The following is a 16,337-nucleotide window of genomic DNA, read 5'->3' as shown; positions in this document are numbered from 1 at the left end:
TGGCCCATCATATAAAAACAAATAGAAAATACTTTTTTATTTCTCGGAGTATTGACATGTTATGTTCTACAAAGTTGTAGCGCAGCTTCTTCCAATCAATTTAGCTAAAAAAAACTTTTTCTGTAGCTCTTAAGTTGGCTGATTTAGAGCAATTTGACTTAATTGGATTAGGGTGTACCTCACAAAAACAGTATTTTTATCTACTTTTTCTACAGTTTTCTACAGTGAAAACATTCCACTAAAAAGCTCAAAATAATTTTCTTATCAACTACTTTTTTTGTTTTAGATTTCTCGAAAAAGTCGTCTTCAGGTGACTTTTAGAGCAACTTTTGATGGGTAAATATGCTCAATATCTTTTACCGATCAAAAGTTATAATCGTTTTTCTGTCAAAATTACATTTTTTTCATAAGTTGATATCTCCGGTTAGGGCAGACCAAAAAATATGTTTACACGGCATTTGAAAGAGAAATTCATATTCCTTATTATGTCAAAAAATTGGGGATATGTTATTTTTGTATCTCAAGTTTTACCAATTTTACTAATATCATGTTTTTTTTCATAAAAATGATATAACTCGACAATGGAAGATTATTATTCAGTGTTATCTGTTTAGATGTTAACTAAATAAATGAAAAAAAAAATGACAATGGAAGAAGATACAGACGATATTCTTATAGCAAAACACGCGTTTTGGAAAGCCCTAAAAGTCTTCAGAAGGTGACATCCGTGAAAAATAAAGAGCTTAAGAGCTACATAAAAAGTTTATAAAGCAAAGTTGATTGGAAAAACCTGCGCTACAACTTTGTAGAACATTTTATGTCAATATTCCGCAAAATAAAAAAAAAATTCACATTTTTATAAAATGGTCCACTCTATATTTTTTTGATCTGCCCTAACCGGAGATATCAACTTATAAAAAAAAAATGTAATTTTGACAGAAAAACGATTATAACTTTTGATCGGTAAAAGATGTTGAGCATATTTACTTATCAGCATCAGCATTTTTTGAGCTCTAAAAGTCACCTGCAGACGACTTTTTCGAGAAATCCAAAACAAAAAAAGTAGATTAAAAATACTGTTTTTTTGAGGTACACCCTAATCCAATTTGATAAAATTGCTCTAAATCAGCCAACTTAAGAGCTACAGAAAAAGTATTTTAGCAAAATTGATTGGAATAAGCTGCGCTACAACTTTGTAGAACATAACATGTCAATATTCCAAAAAATAAAAAAAATATTTACTATTTTTTTCATATGATGGGCCATCCTATTTTTTGGTTGCACCGTAATGATGGCCTTACTATTTCGAACATATTTGTAGAACAACAGTTTTTTTCTAAAAAATATAGTTTTGGCGTAAAATTCATCTTTCCGCGTAAATCTGTATCCTGGACCATAGTGCAGTAATATGTTCCGATCAAATGAGTGAATCAGAAAATAATTTTGACCCAATCCTGGCCAATATGACCGGAATGATTCGGAGTGGCCTTGAAACACCTGATTTTCATTTTCATTTAACAAAAAGTTCTAGCCAGTTGATTCATTCATTGTATTTTAATTTTCTTTATTGTATTTTTTTATGTTTTTTTTACTTGATTAAACCAACAGGCTCATAAGGCCCCAATCATCTTTTTGCTAATTCTATGACTTACAAAAACGTTTGATTTGTGTTTCCTTCAAAAAAAATCAAGCACTTTACAATAATTGAAACATTCAAACTATGTAATAGTTTAAGTACTAATACATAAAAATACTTAAGACTATATCAGACCTCTAAAAGCATTCGCGTCTCTTGAAGTGCTTGATCGATCCCCGTTGGTATCAGATTTGATTACCAAAACTGTAACACAAATTCAAAGACAGCCTATTTTAGTCATATTAGGTATTACGAATATTTCATCCTGATTCATAATTAAATTTATATTTTAGAAAACAGACATTTATTTTATTAGTGGTGCCCAAAATGAATTTCAACAAAGCACTGTTTGGATATTGATTTCAATACCTTAGGTATCAGAACGTCGGCTCCAGGGTCACGTTCACAACAATTTGGAATATTTGTGCCATCACCTTCAAATATTTGGAAACGCAGTTGCGCATAAACTGGGCAATCAGACAACCAGAAATTCCATAATCGAATTCACTACTATCACAGACAAATGATTCAACAAAAATAAATATTTGCCATGTGATAGTTGAGTTGGCAGTGACCTGTTAAGGCCGTGACTAAGACACTGCAATTATGTTTCGACAGATTAGCTAAATATTTTGCTACTACCGGAGATGGCTCTCGGATATACAATTTTGTTTGTCGCTATGAATCCAAACTACTCTAATATCGTTTGCGCTGAGTGGAAGCCCAAGACCTAATCAAACACTTCACCCAACACTTAGAATTTAGAAATTGGAATAGCTGGCTCAGGACCAATCAAGCCTTGTGATATTCCAGTGCGGGCTAACTTATCAGCCAATTAATTTTCAGCTATGGATGAATAGCCAGTTACCCATATAAGTTGTAACGTATTAACTGAATTCAGTTCCTCATTTTTATTTCGACATGTGATTATTACCTTCGACCTTGAGTTGACTGAAGCGAGAGCTTAGCTGCTTGGCTATCTGAACAGAAGTATATTATTTTGCCCATAATGTGCCCATTGTGTCCAGTGCGGATTGCACTTTACACATTACGGCAAATATCTCCGCTTGAAAGACAGTGCAGTGTCTACCCAGTGAGTGGGACTGTTCCAATCTCAGCTCACGCGAGTAGACACCTGCACCCGCAACACTTTCGAGGCGGGAGGCGTCAGTGTAACAAAAAATGCTGTCCGACATACTTCTCTCCAAATAGCCAGATGTCCACTCATCCCGCGAGGGGAATTGTGTTGAAAATGTCCTATAAGGAAAACTACTAGCGAGTGTGAGATCACTTGGAGCAAGGACAGTTCTGTCCCAATCAACCATAAGCTGTAACAACGAAGTACAATACACTGAAGACGGCCTCACAGTTGAGGTCGAAATACGTATCTGTAAAGATAAACTACCTGAAGAGCGTTTTGCATCAGGTCGAATAAAGTAGTAGTACAAAAACCTATCATCAATGTTAGAAAGTCCCGGCAAATCCATAGGTAGGAAAACCGCCATTGTTGAATAATCTCTATAGCGTATCTGCAACGAGATTCCACAAAAGTGGGGATAAAACTCTCCCTTGTGGGCACTTAATTTCCTAATCGCTGCTTGACGTAATGTCGAGTAGAGATGTCAGGTATTAAGCATCTGATGAATCTATTGGGTTATTATTATATTAGGTAGCCCATAATAGCGTGCGGCTTCCAATATAGCTTCGAAAGACACGTTGTCAAGAGCACCCTCAATATCTAATAAAGCACTAAAACTCTTTGCTTCTTCATACGAAGCACGTCCTCCTTTGGGGATAAACTTTACAGTGACATCCCGCCAGGATATGGTAATATACCAGTAGCAAAACTGCATACTAAAAGTTTTTTTCAATACATGTTTGATATGAGTTGAGTCAAGTACGAGGCACTGAAGACGGCCTTACAGTTGAGGTCGAAATACGTATCTGTAAAAATGACAAAACGTTGTGGAATTAAATGGAAAGTACTAAACTCGCCTTAGACAGTTGAAGATATTCCACAAAAAGAGCTTAAATAATTTTCCTGATGTCAAATATGGTCGAAACCTCTCTGAAGAAGAACGGAATAGATCCCATCTTCTCCTGGAGATTTGTAAGGAGCAGAACTGTTAAGTGCCCATTGAATCGATTCAGTAGTTATGATTCTACGAGCCTGGCCCCCGACCCATAACTACACGAAAAGACATCAGGAACATCCGAAGATGCTGTATCGACACATCCAGGGAAGTGAGTATCAAATAAGTGCTCTAACGCTTCTTCGTCAGAAGAACTCAAGTAGCACACGCAACATCTTCCTAAAAGCACTTTGTTTCTATTCAGTTTCATTAAAGGCATTGGAAAAACATCAAAGCACGAAAAAGTTGCATCAAGATGTCAAAAACGTTCGAATTGTAATTAATGTTTCAATAACATTGCAATGCAGTATGTGTTTGACATTTGGAAACAAACAACCAAAGAATACTGCACTTCATGTTGCAAACACGAAACAAAATCATTAAGTTGCATACTTTCTACCATGTAACTTCAATGCGTCTTTCAAAATTTATTTGTTTGTTTAAATTGAGTTGCAGATAAGTTGAGCATGTCTTCATGTTTAATTTAGCAACGTTCAACGTTTTGACAACTCACATTTTTTTTCCTGTGATGGTGCAATCAAGTAACAGAAAACCCGAGTTTTATAATAAATTTTATAATCGTATGTTTTTTATGGTGAGTCAACATGCAGTCCCTTCGAAGTGTTGAATGGTGCTATGGTAGAGTGAAGGACTATCAATCACAAGATCCATAATTCGAATCCCGTTTTATATTTTAATTTTATTTTTTTCCGCTGTAGTATTTTGCAACATTATTGCAATTTTACTGCAATCGATGGATGTTTCCGTAGGCTCCACCTCTTGCGCTTTTTAGATTGCAAGAGAGTTATATTTGATGGCGCATACGCAAAGATTGTTTCTTTCCGAATGTTCAGTAGCGAAACAAGTTGTGCTGCTTGGGAAGTGTAGTCGCCATTTGGCTTGCGAATTTCGCCAACTTGGAAATATTTGGATCTCGCAAGAATTTTGTTAAACCTTCTGGCTTCACTCAAATTGGAAACATTTGCACAATGGTTTTTCCAGCTGAATCCGTTCAGCAGATCGTAGAGCCTTCTTGTAGGCTTTCCGAGCCAAATTGAAAGACTCCGTCCCTGCTAAATGGCATCTGTTCCAATTCCTTCTAAACTGCTTCCTGCGTTTAGCCAATTCGGAGTTCCACCATGGGGTTCCTCTTGAGGTTTTCACAGAACAGAAAGGGCAAGCTTCTTCGAAAGCTTCCACGATATGTAACGTTGTAGTATCAACGGCATCATCCAAGTCGGTAGGAGTTTTAATCGATGGTAGATATCCATGAAATTTTGTCGAGAGCAACTCTGTATAGAGCTCCCAGTTGCTTGAACGAGGATTTCTAAAACACAAGGTCTGCGAAGTAACATTCAAATGATCAAAGTAGATGTTGCGATGGTCAGATATAGATTTCTCATCTGACACATGCCGATTCGTCAACTCGTGACTGATTCTTCTGGAGCAAAGGGTTATGTCCAACACCTCTGCTCTATTAGATACCATAAAGGTTAGGCGATTGCCTATGTTAAGTAAACCAAGTTCGGTACTACTTAAGTATTCCATCAAGATGGAGCCTCTCAGATTGATATCCGAGCTACCCCAGATGAAGTGATGAGTATTAGCATCACTGCTGACAAAGGAGATGGTTCATCATGTGATGAATAAACCGAACAATAGACGTATTTTCTGACGGGGTTCCACCAGTTACATCAATTGTGACAGCACATACATCTCTGGTTGTTGGTTCATAGATAAGTATATCAACGATAGCGTTGTTAACAAGTACACATACATCGAGAGTTTGCCATTTCATTACTCAAAGCAGCAAATAGGGTTCCTGCACCAAAGCCACTTAAGATTTGCCATTTTGCATAAGTCTACAAAGATTAATCGTTGATGTTCTTTTATACTGAAGATTGATTTGAGCTATCTTAAATGTAGCCATTGCGAATTAAGATAGTACACTCCACAACTTCAACAGTTCTGTGAACAACAACGATGAAACCAAGTCGGTCAAGAACGTCAAACACGAAACACAGAGTACACTGTGACAAACGCATAAAACTGAAAAACTAAATAAAAACATACTCTTAATCCCACCCTTATGTTGTTTAGCGTTGAGATTGAATCAGAGTAGCCGATTATCTCGTAGAAGCAAAAATTCAACCACGCCATAACTCCGGTTAGCGTAGTAAGGGCTCAATTATGTGAAGGGTGCCCTGGTGCTTCACAGGCGCCATTAGCGGTTAAATTTTTATTAGACCTGCCCTAACCATTAATTCGTAGGATAACCGGCTGACAACACCACACGGCTATCTGGGCTGTTCGTGGAAACAAGTCGACATTGAATTTACATCAACTCTCAGTGTGGCCGAACAGCCGATAACTCAGCAACTTAAGTTTTTGGTGATCTTGTTTAAGAAATATTTGCTAAAGCTCAAAAGTGTCATGGAAACAAAAAAATAAGATTCAGTTGAAATAAATTTGGATTTGGGAGTGCATTTTCCATGCAAAATAATGTATATGTACTTTACCTTGCCTATAATAAACCGTCCGTCGCCAGGCCAAATCAATCTGCTAAATTATATTAGTCCACATAATTTAATACTCGATTACCATTTCAGGTCGGCTCATTGTTAATTACTGGCATCATTGCAATCAGTGATCAATCATTTAGCCAATAATGTACAGCTTCGCTTTACGTACGTAAAGCGTAACTTCCCTCAGATGAGACATTAGCCACTTCGAAATGCCAACCACTCACCCACCGTCCACCACTTGATGACATATCTAACATTCCCATAGTTTTAACGACCATTGGAACGGGATTACCCACGGCGATTTGTGTCACTCACTATATATGTTGCACATTGTAATTAACTCTCATATCCTCACCTGTTAATTCCCCATGCATGCACTCGATAATGGATTTACTAACACCGTGCTAATCACGAACGACAAAAGGTTACTCATTGATTCGCGGCTGGTCGTTAATTCTGTATGGTACCAGCGGCGCACCGGATCCCAATGATCCACCAAATGTCCCACGTGCACTCTCAACACCCTCTCCAGTGCTGCCACCAATTATACCAGCATCGGGCTACTCTGGCTATTCTGTTGGAAATTCGAAGAATTTCTACACAACTGGAGTCAATATTGGCAAACCAAACCGAAAACAGCAAATGCAATATGCAACGTACACACCAACGGCTTCCCAGTTCTCAGGAATGACCACCATCTATCAGTCCCCTCCCGCTGCCGCAACTCCGTCACGCAAAAATAAAAACAAAAACAAGTCGAATAAAAATTCCTCCAAGACCACGACCGCCCGACCGAACGGCCAAACTACGTTAAGTATTTTCGCCAACTCGTACGGCAGAAAGTACGACTACACAAACGGCAGCAAGAAAACACAAACCTCAAAACCGAAACCACCGGCGTCGCAGAACTCCAACTACAATCGAAACGAAAAGTTCAACGCAGCATCGTCCAACATCTACGAAAAGCAAGTCGCCATCAAAGCACCCAAACAGGTCAAGGACAGCAACTCGCAAACCCCATCAAGGGCATCGTCCCGGAAGCCTATCTCCGTAACATCAACCACAAACCTCCCATCGTCCCCGATCGTCAGTGGCGGTAGCACTACCAACGCAGGAACCACCAGCCTTACCACGCAGAGCCCTTTTTTCAACGAACGATTCTCAACCACCAACGCTCGCATCCCAAAGCTGTTCCAGCAGTACGAAAAGATCCAACAGTTCTACCCGGAGCTCAAACCGTACTCATCGATTCGGGACGATCTGGATCGTCCACAAGCGATGCCCGATCCGCCAATCCAGGTCGTGAAAACGTCTTCCATCTTCCTTTCGAACGCGGCCAACACTAGCGCCAACGCCAGCTTTGCCGGTTCGCTGCCCTACCCGAGCTCCTTGGGAACCAACAACGGGAAACCATCGCGGGCCAACACGAAAATATTCTTCCCCGATACGGACATCATCGACGCGATTGGTCCGAGGAAGATTTCCTCCAGCTTGCAGCCGATACAGCCGTACTACGGGCGAACGCAGAGCTCGCAGTTTGTCTCGAGCGGGTCCAAAAGCGGGAAGGGTACTGTCGAGTGACATATTTTAATGATTTAAAATTTTGTGATGTTTTGTTCCGCTTTTTTTCTTTTCTTGATGTTGTTGGTTTGCAGATTTAGTTCCGCTTCAAGTTAAACGCATGATGTAGGTATTTTAGGTTTGGTCGACTGTTATCAAGAAGTACATTATTCTCATTTGTTTTCCTTTTTCAATGAAGTTCGAAAGATACTTTATGTATCCGTAATCATGGGATAAATTGGTACAACCTACGCATACCATTCCGTTTTGTACTCTTTGTACTCTACTCTTAGGTGTCCGCAACTGTACACAGTAAAGTCTGCTGCAAGCGTTGTGGGAACAAGATGAGGCTGGTTTATCATTCGATTTGAATAAATCGAGTTTTTATTCTTCAGTGCCAGAAAAACTAGACGTTTTTGTACGTTCCAGTGGGTAGCAAAGTTTAATCTCTAGTGCTTCACCCCGCGGATGCTGGCTTTCAAAGTGCAATGTCTATACTGAAAGCAGACGCTATGACTTCCACAAACTAAAAACAACTTTCCCTTAGAGCATCTGACCGGCAAAGCAACTGAAGCGGCTTAAGCTTGGCTTTCCAGTAGCAGATTTTTTTCAGCCATTTCCAACTTACTAACAAAACTGTCGCGTGCCTTAGCACACAAAACAGAAAGTTTTGTGAAATTTCTTGCTAAAGCATTTTAGCTGCCGCCTGCTGCACAGCAGCACAACTTCAAGCTGATGTTGTGTGTCTCATCCGGGGAGATGAGGACAAGATGCTTTCGGTTCAGCTAATTGTACTATACAGTTGCACATGGTGTGCATCACTATCCGAAATATTCGGAATTTCCACGAGACATTTTTTTAAAATTTCCATAGGAAATTCTTCGGGATTCCCACAGAAAATCCTTCAAAATTTCCACAGAAAATTTTTCGCAATATCAACGATAAGAACATAAGAACATAAGTAAGAAGTGAGAAGTAAGCGAAACATCTCACCATAAACTTCGCACCTCTTACTTTTCACAGTTAGAGTAAGAAATGATGAGTGAGAAGTGGAAAAAACGAAGTAAGAAGAGTGACACCTCTCTTCTCACTCATCATTTCTAACTCCTTATTTCTCACTTTTGCAGTGAGAAATGGTGATTGAGAAGTGAGACTGATTAAATGATCTATTAGGCTAAATAACGTATTTGGCCGAATGACTTGTTCGGCCAAATTACCTATTTGGCCAAATGACCTATTCAGCCTAATGGTCTGCTCGGCCAAACAACTTTCGGCCAAGTGGCATTCGGCCGAATGGTTTTCGGTCAAACGGCCCTACACCCCTTTACTTTTCACCTCCTCAACTATATTTAACCTAGCCTAGCACATCCTTAATATATTAAGTTAGACGTTTAGGCCATTTTCCCCCAGCACTTGTTTGGTGTTTTGTCCCGAAAGAAGTCCTAATTCGATTTGTGCAGCGAGAAAGTTTCACTGTCGGTTGTTTTTGTTGCACCGGCAAAGATGATGACGACGACGACGACGACGACGACGACTTTCTACGATGAAGACGGTTACGGAGAATGCAATTTAGTATTTTGTCTTAGTTTTTGTCTTTCATGTTTGCGCAGAGGAAAGGAAAAAACGACAATGCCGGCTGATGACGGTAACTGCACTGTAACTTCAAGTTTTCCATAATTTCTTTTTGAACGGTAAAGTCATTAGGTAATTAGCTTTAGCTAGTTTGCTAATATTTAGTTTATGAGTAGTGATGCTTAATAGAGTACGATCTGTGTTTAAATCGGTGAACTGTTTTCTTGACTTTGGTTTTTAGTAGATTGTGTAAATATGTTTCATGTGTTTCACATCATTTCCGTCTTTTTTAAGTATATTTATTTATTATTAGGAATTATTATAGTTACTGTATTTATTTACAAGATATTCTGCTCAAAACTTAGTCATCTGAGATTATTTTCTATGCTATGTTTATAACCGATTCTAACGTTCATTTTATATCATCATTTTCCATCAGCTCAAATTACACACTGGAACCTGATCTTCTACGGGACGGAGATGCCGGCTCAGCCGGACGACCCCGTACGACTGGGGAAGCCCGGATTCAGTGATAGCAACTTTGGCGGTGAGATCGAACACAACTCGCTGGAGTTCGATAATGGCATCACCAGCGATCAATGGAGAAACATGCAGCAGGTAAGCAAATCTGGCAAATATAATATTTCTAACTGAAATGATTTATGCTTATTCTGCGTCTCGTATGAGCTGAGGCGTTTCGAATGGACTAAAAAAAATCTCCTAGAAAAATTAGAAATTTTCCATAAAATAATAGGAATTTGCCATAAACAATTAAGAATTTTCCCCAAACTAAACTAAATTACACAAATAGAAAAAGTTGTTGAAATTTACTCGAAAGTAATGCACATAAAGGGAATGCCAAAAAGAGCGTAAATTTAAACGATATTTTCACCTGAATGTATGCAGTTTGTATTGCATTATGTCACTTTTTATACGAATAAGTGTCATAATGCTATGTAAATTGCATACATTTAGAACGAACTTGTTGGTTTTTCTGTGTAACACTTTTATAAGCAAAAATTGAAAAATGTTCAGCTTTGTTGCTTTTTTGTATTTTTTATAGATTTTTTTTATTTTTTATTGCTCTTTATTGTTTATTTTGTGGAAAATTTTCAATCTTTTATGGAAAAAATATTTATTTTGTGGAACATTTTGGTATCCTTTTGGAAAAATCTTTATAATTGCAATTTTGCTTTTAAAAGTGCTAATTTATTTTTGCTTTGTGGAAAAAAATATGGAAATTTTGCATTATATGTGGAAATTTTATATTCATTTATTGCTCATACCCTAATTTCTTTATTAGCAATTTCCTAATTTTGTATGGATTATTTCTAATTCCTGGTGGAAATTTTGTTTTGCTTCCTTTCGAATGAAGTGATAATTGCCAATATCTCCCATTATACGGTCGTCTCACGTGAGACGTGCGAAATTGACAATTCTCGAGTCATTCGAGACGCAGAATAAGCTCAATTATAAAAACACAGATGCCTTCGCCAGGTTGTTGGAAAATTTAAACACTAATTATTGCAATGTCAAAATTGGATATTTTATGCGTATGAGCGTTCTTGTCGAACAACCAAGTTTCGAAGTTGTTCAACATCCAAAATGTGTTAAAAACATAAAAAGAACTAGCCTCGTGCTCATAAACCCATCTGAGTGCAACTCATTGCATAAATAATAGAAAACTTGAGTAGAGAGAAAATCTGCTTGGGTAGCACTTTTTAGTAGGGTTCCAACGAAATTACTTTTCTCATGTAGATCCGTGCACTAAAAACCAGATATATTGGGATGTTGCTGTTTGAACCTCGCTGACATTGAAATAAACAAACCACAAAAAAAAAATCGAAAAACCATCGTGAAATAAAATGTCAATCAATCAAACCAGATCGCACTGGAAAGAAGCAAAACATGGCATTTAAATTAGTGTACCCAACATAAGAGTCAATTATTTCCTCTATAGAAGTGGATCTGTAAAGTAAACCAGTAGTGTCACGAGATCGCCGAAAGGCTAAACTGAACTTTATTACAATAATCCATGCACACAATATGAGCTCACAAGGCCAAACGATAACGGACGGAAGTTCTCGGTCTACTATATTTACATATAAATAGAAACTGTGGTTCGGCCATCCTCACGCCAAGGAGCAGCATCATCGTGTCCACATTGTTTGATTATATGTACATATATTAAATTTCTTCGTTATGCTCGGCATTTCCAAGTCCGAACTAGATTTCATTCCCTTCTGAGAAAACATTGCTCTTCGACGTAATACAATTATCGGAATCAAAAGTCAACTGTCGTTTGCACGTAGCCTTGTTCAACAAGCTGTTCAAATTACGTGGAGGTCTATCAACATAAATACAATCTCGATCCGGGAAGATTAGCAAGCACTTTGCATTTCCTTCAGTTACAATAGCTACTGCTGTAAGCTAATGCAAGTATGCTATTTTCAACATACCAATGATATGGAAATGCTGATATCGTTTTCCAAACTTGTAAGCACATTTTCATGATAGAATTAGAGGCGAAAGTATAAATTTTACAGTCCCGTTTTGATACGGCAAGCATGACGATATTATCAATAGAGTAGTGGATTTTAAAGCGAGCGGAGGGCAATGTTATTGACCTTCCTCCTGCCAATCTTCCATGTGAAGAGGAAAGAAAGCAACCATGCGTCTCCATTCTGGTGTGGTGCAGATATGTGTGTATTGTAGGTGGATTGGAGTTTATTTGAAAAAAAAAATCTATCTCAAAAATGGCTTGCCCGACATTTTTAATTCTTCAATGTGTTATGTAAACTTTAAAGATTCCCTAAATAGAAATATAAAAATGGATATTTAGAAAAACGTGAAGTGATCACAGTGACAATTGAGACTATCGATCTCGAGTAGGGGTGTGCTCCACATCTACATTGCGTGGTGCCTCAGCCTTGTAGAATTATAGTATTTTAATTGGTAGTTGGATTCCGGTTGGAATATTTCGATGATTCTGAGGTTTAGAGGTTCCTATGCGAATTATTCTCGGATTCTGACGGGAATTCCTCTCGGATTCTGATGAGAATCCTTCTCGGATGCCGATGTGAATCTTTCTCCGAAATGAGAAACAAGCTCATTTGGCTTCCATTCCTTTCATTATGGTATAAAGTGAATATGGGAGATAACTCTTCAATCTTTTTTTTTTTATCCTAGGGGGCTCGAGGTTCATTTTTCGCCGACACACATCGTTCTCGTGCCAAAGATAGTCCTAAGCACGCGTCTTTCGAATACTCCGAGTGCTTGCAGGTTCTCCTCGAGCATGGTCCAAGTCTTTTGTCAGTAGAGGACCACCGGTCTTGTGAGCATTCTGTACATGATATATTTGGTGCAGTGGTGAATCTTTTTTGAACGCACTTTCATCTGGAGCCCATATTGGGCCCGACTTCCAACACTTTCCGACTTCTAACATTATTATCAGAGGGTTAACAAGGATTCAAGAAAGACGAATTCATCGACCATCTCGACAGTATCCCCGCCTACCGCAACACTACTTTCCATAGGGCTCTGTCGCGCTCGGTTCCGGCCACTAACATGTACTTTGTCTTCGATGCATTCACCACCAATCTAACTAGGCGAGTATACAGTTCTGACAAGTTCGGTTGATAATGTCCATATCATCCGCGAAATAAACTAATTGACTGAATCTGCTGAAAATCATACCTCGACTCTCCGCATGACACCTTCTAGCGCAATATTGAACAACAGGCACGAAAGTCCATCACTTTGTCGTGGGCCCCGGCGGGATTCGACCGAACTGAAGTGTTCACCCGAAATCTTTACACAGTTTTGCACACTACCCACCATTTCCTCAATCAGTCTTGTAAGCTTCTCGGGAAGGGACTCTTGAAATTCATTGACCTGCTCCAGGATGATGCAAAGCATGACAGAAGACGCTTATCATGTGATCATCTGGGACGGAATCCTGCCTGCTGCCGCCAGAGAATTGTCAACCTTTCCCTACATCCGAATAAGGATAAGTCGCCCAAACTTGAAGAAGTTGTTCTAAGTGTTCGAGCCATCGTTTCAACTGATCAGCTGATCGGTGGGTGATTGACATGTCGCGTCTTTCTCTGTCATCCACGGATTTGTTTATTGAAATATCGTAGAGGAAGCGATTAAGCCGGTTGTTGCGGCTTTCCTCTCATCGTCGCCCGCTTCTCCCGTCTGAAGCCAGCAGCGTTTGAGTCACTTCTCTAAGCCGATTTAAGTTGGCAGGACAAGTATTCTATTTTATTTATTCAGACTAAGGCCGAAGTGGCTTGTGCAGTGCATAAGAGTAGGTTCGTTGTCGAGAACCATTTTCTCCGGATTTCTATCCGATATTCTGGCTACGTGTCGGGCCCATCGCAGTCGTCCGATTTTCACGGTGTGAACGATGGATGGTTCTCCCAACAGCTGATGCAACTCGTGCAGGGTTTCAATCCAAAGGAGAAATAAAAAGTCTCTCACTTATCGTCTCTTTATATATATACAATTTGTTAGTAGCATACCGCGAGAGACTTTTATCCGCAAGCTGTCATGAGAAGATCTGATTCGGGAGACTGTACCAAAAGATATTTAAGTTACAAGATAAAGATTGTCGCTGTCCGGAACATCTTTTGCTGGCGAGGATAAGGTGCTAAATGTCAATAAAGGAAAAATACATACGATTTGATAGTTTGGTACCCAACATCTTCTTGATGGTACCCAACATGTTTCGGACAGCAGAACAAAGGGAACCGAAGCGACAATCTTTATCTAAAATATCTAAATAAATTTATTTTAAAAAGCTTCAAATGCGAGGAGCACTGGTTTCGATGATGCCTTTCAACTTATTCTACACAGCTATGCGGTCCGCAACACAAAATGAGCGAAAACAAAACGAAAATCATCACTTCTGTGTGGAGCCTATCCGATTCTGTTTTCTCGCACTTGTATACAAGTGTGATAAATTTATAGTGTGATAAAAAATTTGTTATGATTCGGAACAGTTTTTGCCTTTCTTTTATCATTTTTCTTCATCTATTGAGAGCGTTTTCGGCAAACCCTGAACTCGAGATCCGCCATCTGCACCGCACCATAGATGGTACGCAGCACTTTCCTTTCGAACACTCCAAGTGCGCATTGGTCCTCCACGAGCATCGTCCAGGTCTCGTGTCCGTAGAGGACTAATCTAATAAGTGTTTTGTAGATAGTCAGTTGTTATCTGTTTATATATAAACTAAATAAATAAATGAATAAATAAGACAGTCAGTTTGGTACGGCGGCGAACTCTATTCGATCGGAGCGTCTTGCGGAGTCCAATGTATGTAGGGTTTCCAGCCACGATGCGCCTCCAAATTTCTCTGCTGGTATCATTTTCGGCAGTCACCCGTGAGCCCGAGTGGTGGGTGGCTCACAGTGTCACCTTGTCTTAACCCTCTGTGCGTTTCGAAAAGACTCGAGAATGCCCCTGAAACTCGAACTACGCACATCACCCGATCCGTCGTCGCCTTGATCAACCGTATCAGTTTATCCGGAAATCCATTTTCGTGCATTAGCTGCCATAGCTGGTTTCGATCGATTGTATCATATGCGGCTTTGAAGTCAATGAATATATGATGCGTGGGGTATTCGCAGCATTTCTGCAATACCTGACGTATGGCGAACACCTGGTCCCTGGTTGAGCGTTCATCCATAAATCGCACCTGGTACTGTCCCACGAACTCTCTTGCGATTGGTGTTAGTCAGCGGCATAAAATTTGGGAGAGTACTTTGTAGGCGGAGTTCAGCAACGTGATTGTGCGGCAGTTGCTACAATCCAGCTTATCGCCCTTTTTGTAGCTGGGACACACGACATCTTCCATCCACTCCTTCGGCAGAACCTCATCCTCCCAATAGAGGTGTGCGCCGCCACCGCCGACAGTTTTTGGCACGCCGCCGACATTTTTGCATCGGCGGGCCGCCGTTTAAAATTTGTCACGACGGTGGTCTATAATTTTCCACACCGATTCAAAATTCAAGAAGTTCGCAGGATTTTCCGTAGATTTTTCTCGCGTAACCAGCCCCGATGCCCTTCATCTATTTTCTTTAGTTTGAGCTTCTTTTCAATATAAATGATAAATACGGTCCAACCACCTAAGGCAATTGCGGATCAATCACATTCATCCATATTCTTTTTTCTCAAGCATTTCTGCTGTAGCCCATAGTTTCGAAGTATGTTTGTTTACCAACCGATGATTGCTACAACGACTAAACTTGATAGCGTATGGCTTTGCGTCTAAGTGTAGTAGCGCTCGGCTTTGTCCCGCACACTGAAAGGACAATATGTGACGGGTTACCGTCACGTTTCCACCGCTAGACAGTGGAATTTTTTTTTACAAATTTCATAAATATTCTCTCTGTCTCAAATGAAAACAAATAATGCAGCATTCCTCCAGAGATTTCGACGAGAATCTTCCAAGCATATCAAAGGAAACCTCCAAGGATTCTGAAGATAATGCACCAGGGTTTCCGACAGGAATGTTCTGGGGATTCTAATGAGAATCTTATTAATATCCTCCATCCTCGAGGAGTTTCGACTTCCAGGAATTTGAACGGAAATGTTCCAGTGAATCCGACGGGAATGTGCCAGGGGTTCCAATGAGAATCTCCTAGAGACTCCGAATGGAATCCTCCAGGAACTCCGACAAGAATATTGCAGGAATTCCGATGGGAATGTTTAGGGATTTCCTAAGGCTAAGCAATGTTCCAGGGATGTAGAAGCAAATCGTCGAGGGACTCCGAATCAATCTTCAAGAGATTCGTTTGTTTTGTTTGTTTTGCAGAAAGAGCATTTTCGGGTCATGACTCTGACTCTGTCGGCAAACAACTTTTTCGGTCAAATTATCAATTCGGCCGAATGAGCCTTTCGGCTGT

At 39.6% G+C, this 16,337-nt stretch overlaps 1 protein-coding gene across 8 annotated transcripts in view; it reads left to right on the top strand.

Moving 5' to 3' along the window:
- The window catches only part of LOC134223602 (furin-like protease 1), an 800,923-nt gene that overhangs the window by 708,285 nt on the left and 76,301 nt on the right, over nucleotides 1-16,337 (top strand). For all 8 annotated transcript variants that reach the window (XM_062702787.1, XM_062702791.1, XM_062702786.1 and 5 more), the window contains one exon: nucleotides 9,865-10,043. In XM_062702787.1, coding sequence (XP_062558771.1) covers nucleotides 9,865-10,043 — 179 coding nt within the window. The remainder of the gene's footprint in view (nucleotides 1-9,864; nucleotides 10,044-16,337) is intronic.

This window comes from Armigeres subalbatus, chromosome 3, assembly GCF_024139115.2.
Source record: "Armigeres subalbatus isolate Guangzhou_Male chromosome 3, GZ_Asu_2, whole genome shotgun sequence".
Lineage (NCBI taxonomy): Eukaryota > Metazoa > Arthropoda > Insecta > Diptera > Culicidae > Armigeres > Armigeres subalbatus.
The sequence above is the reverse complement of the archived record's forward strand: the minus strand, read 5'-3'. Positions and strand labels throughout refer to the sequence as shown.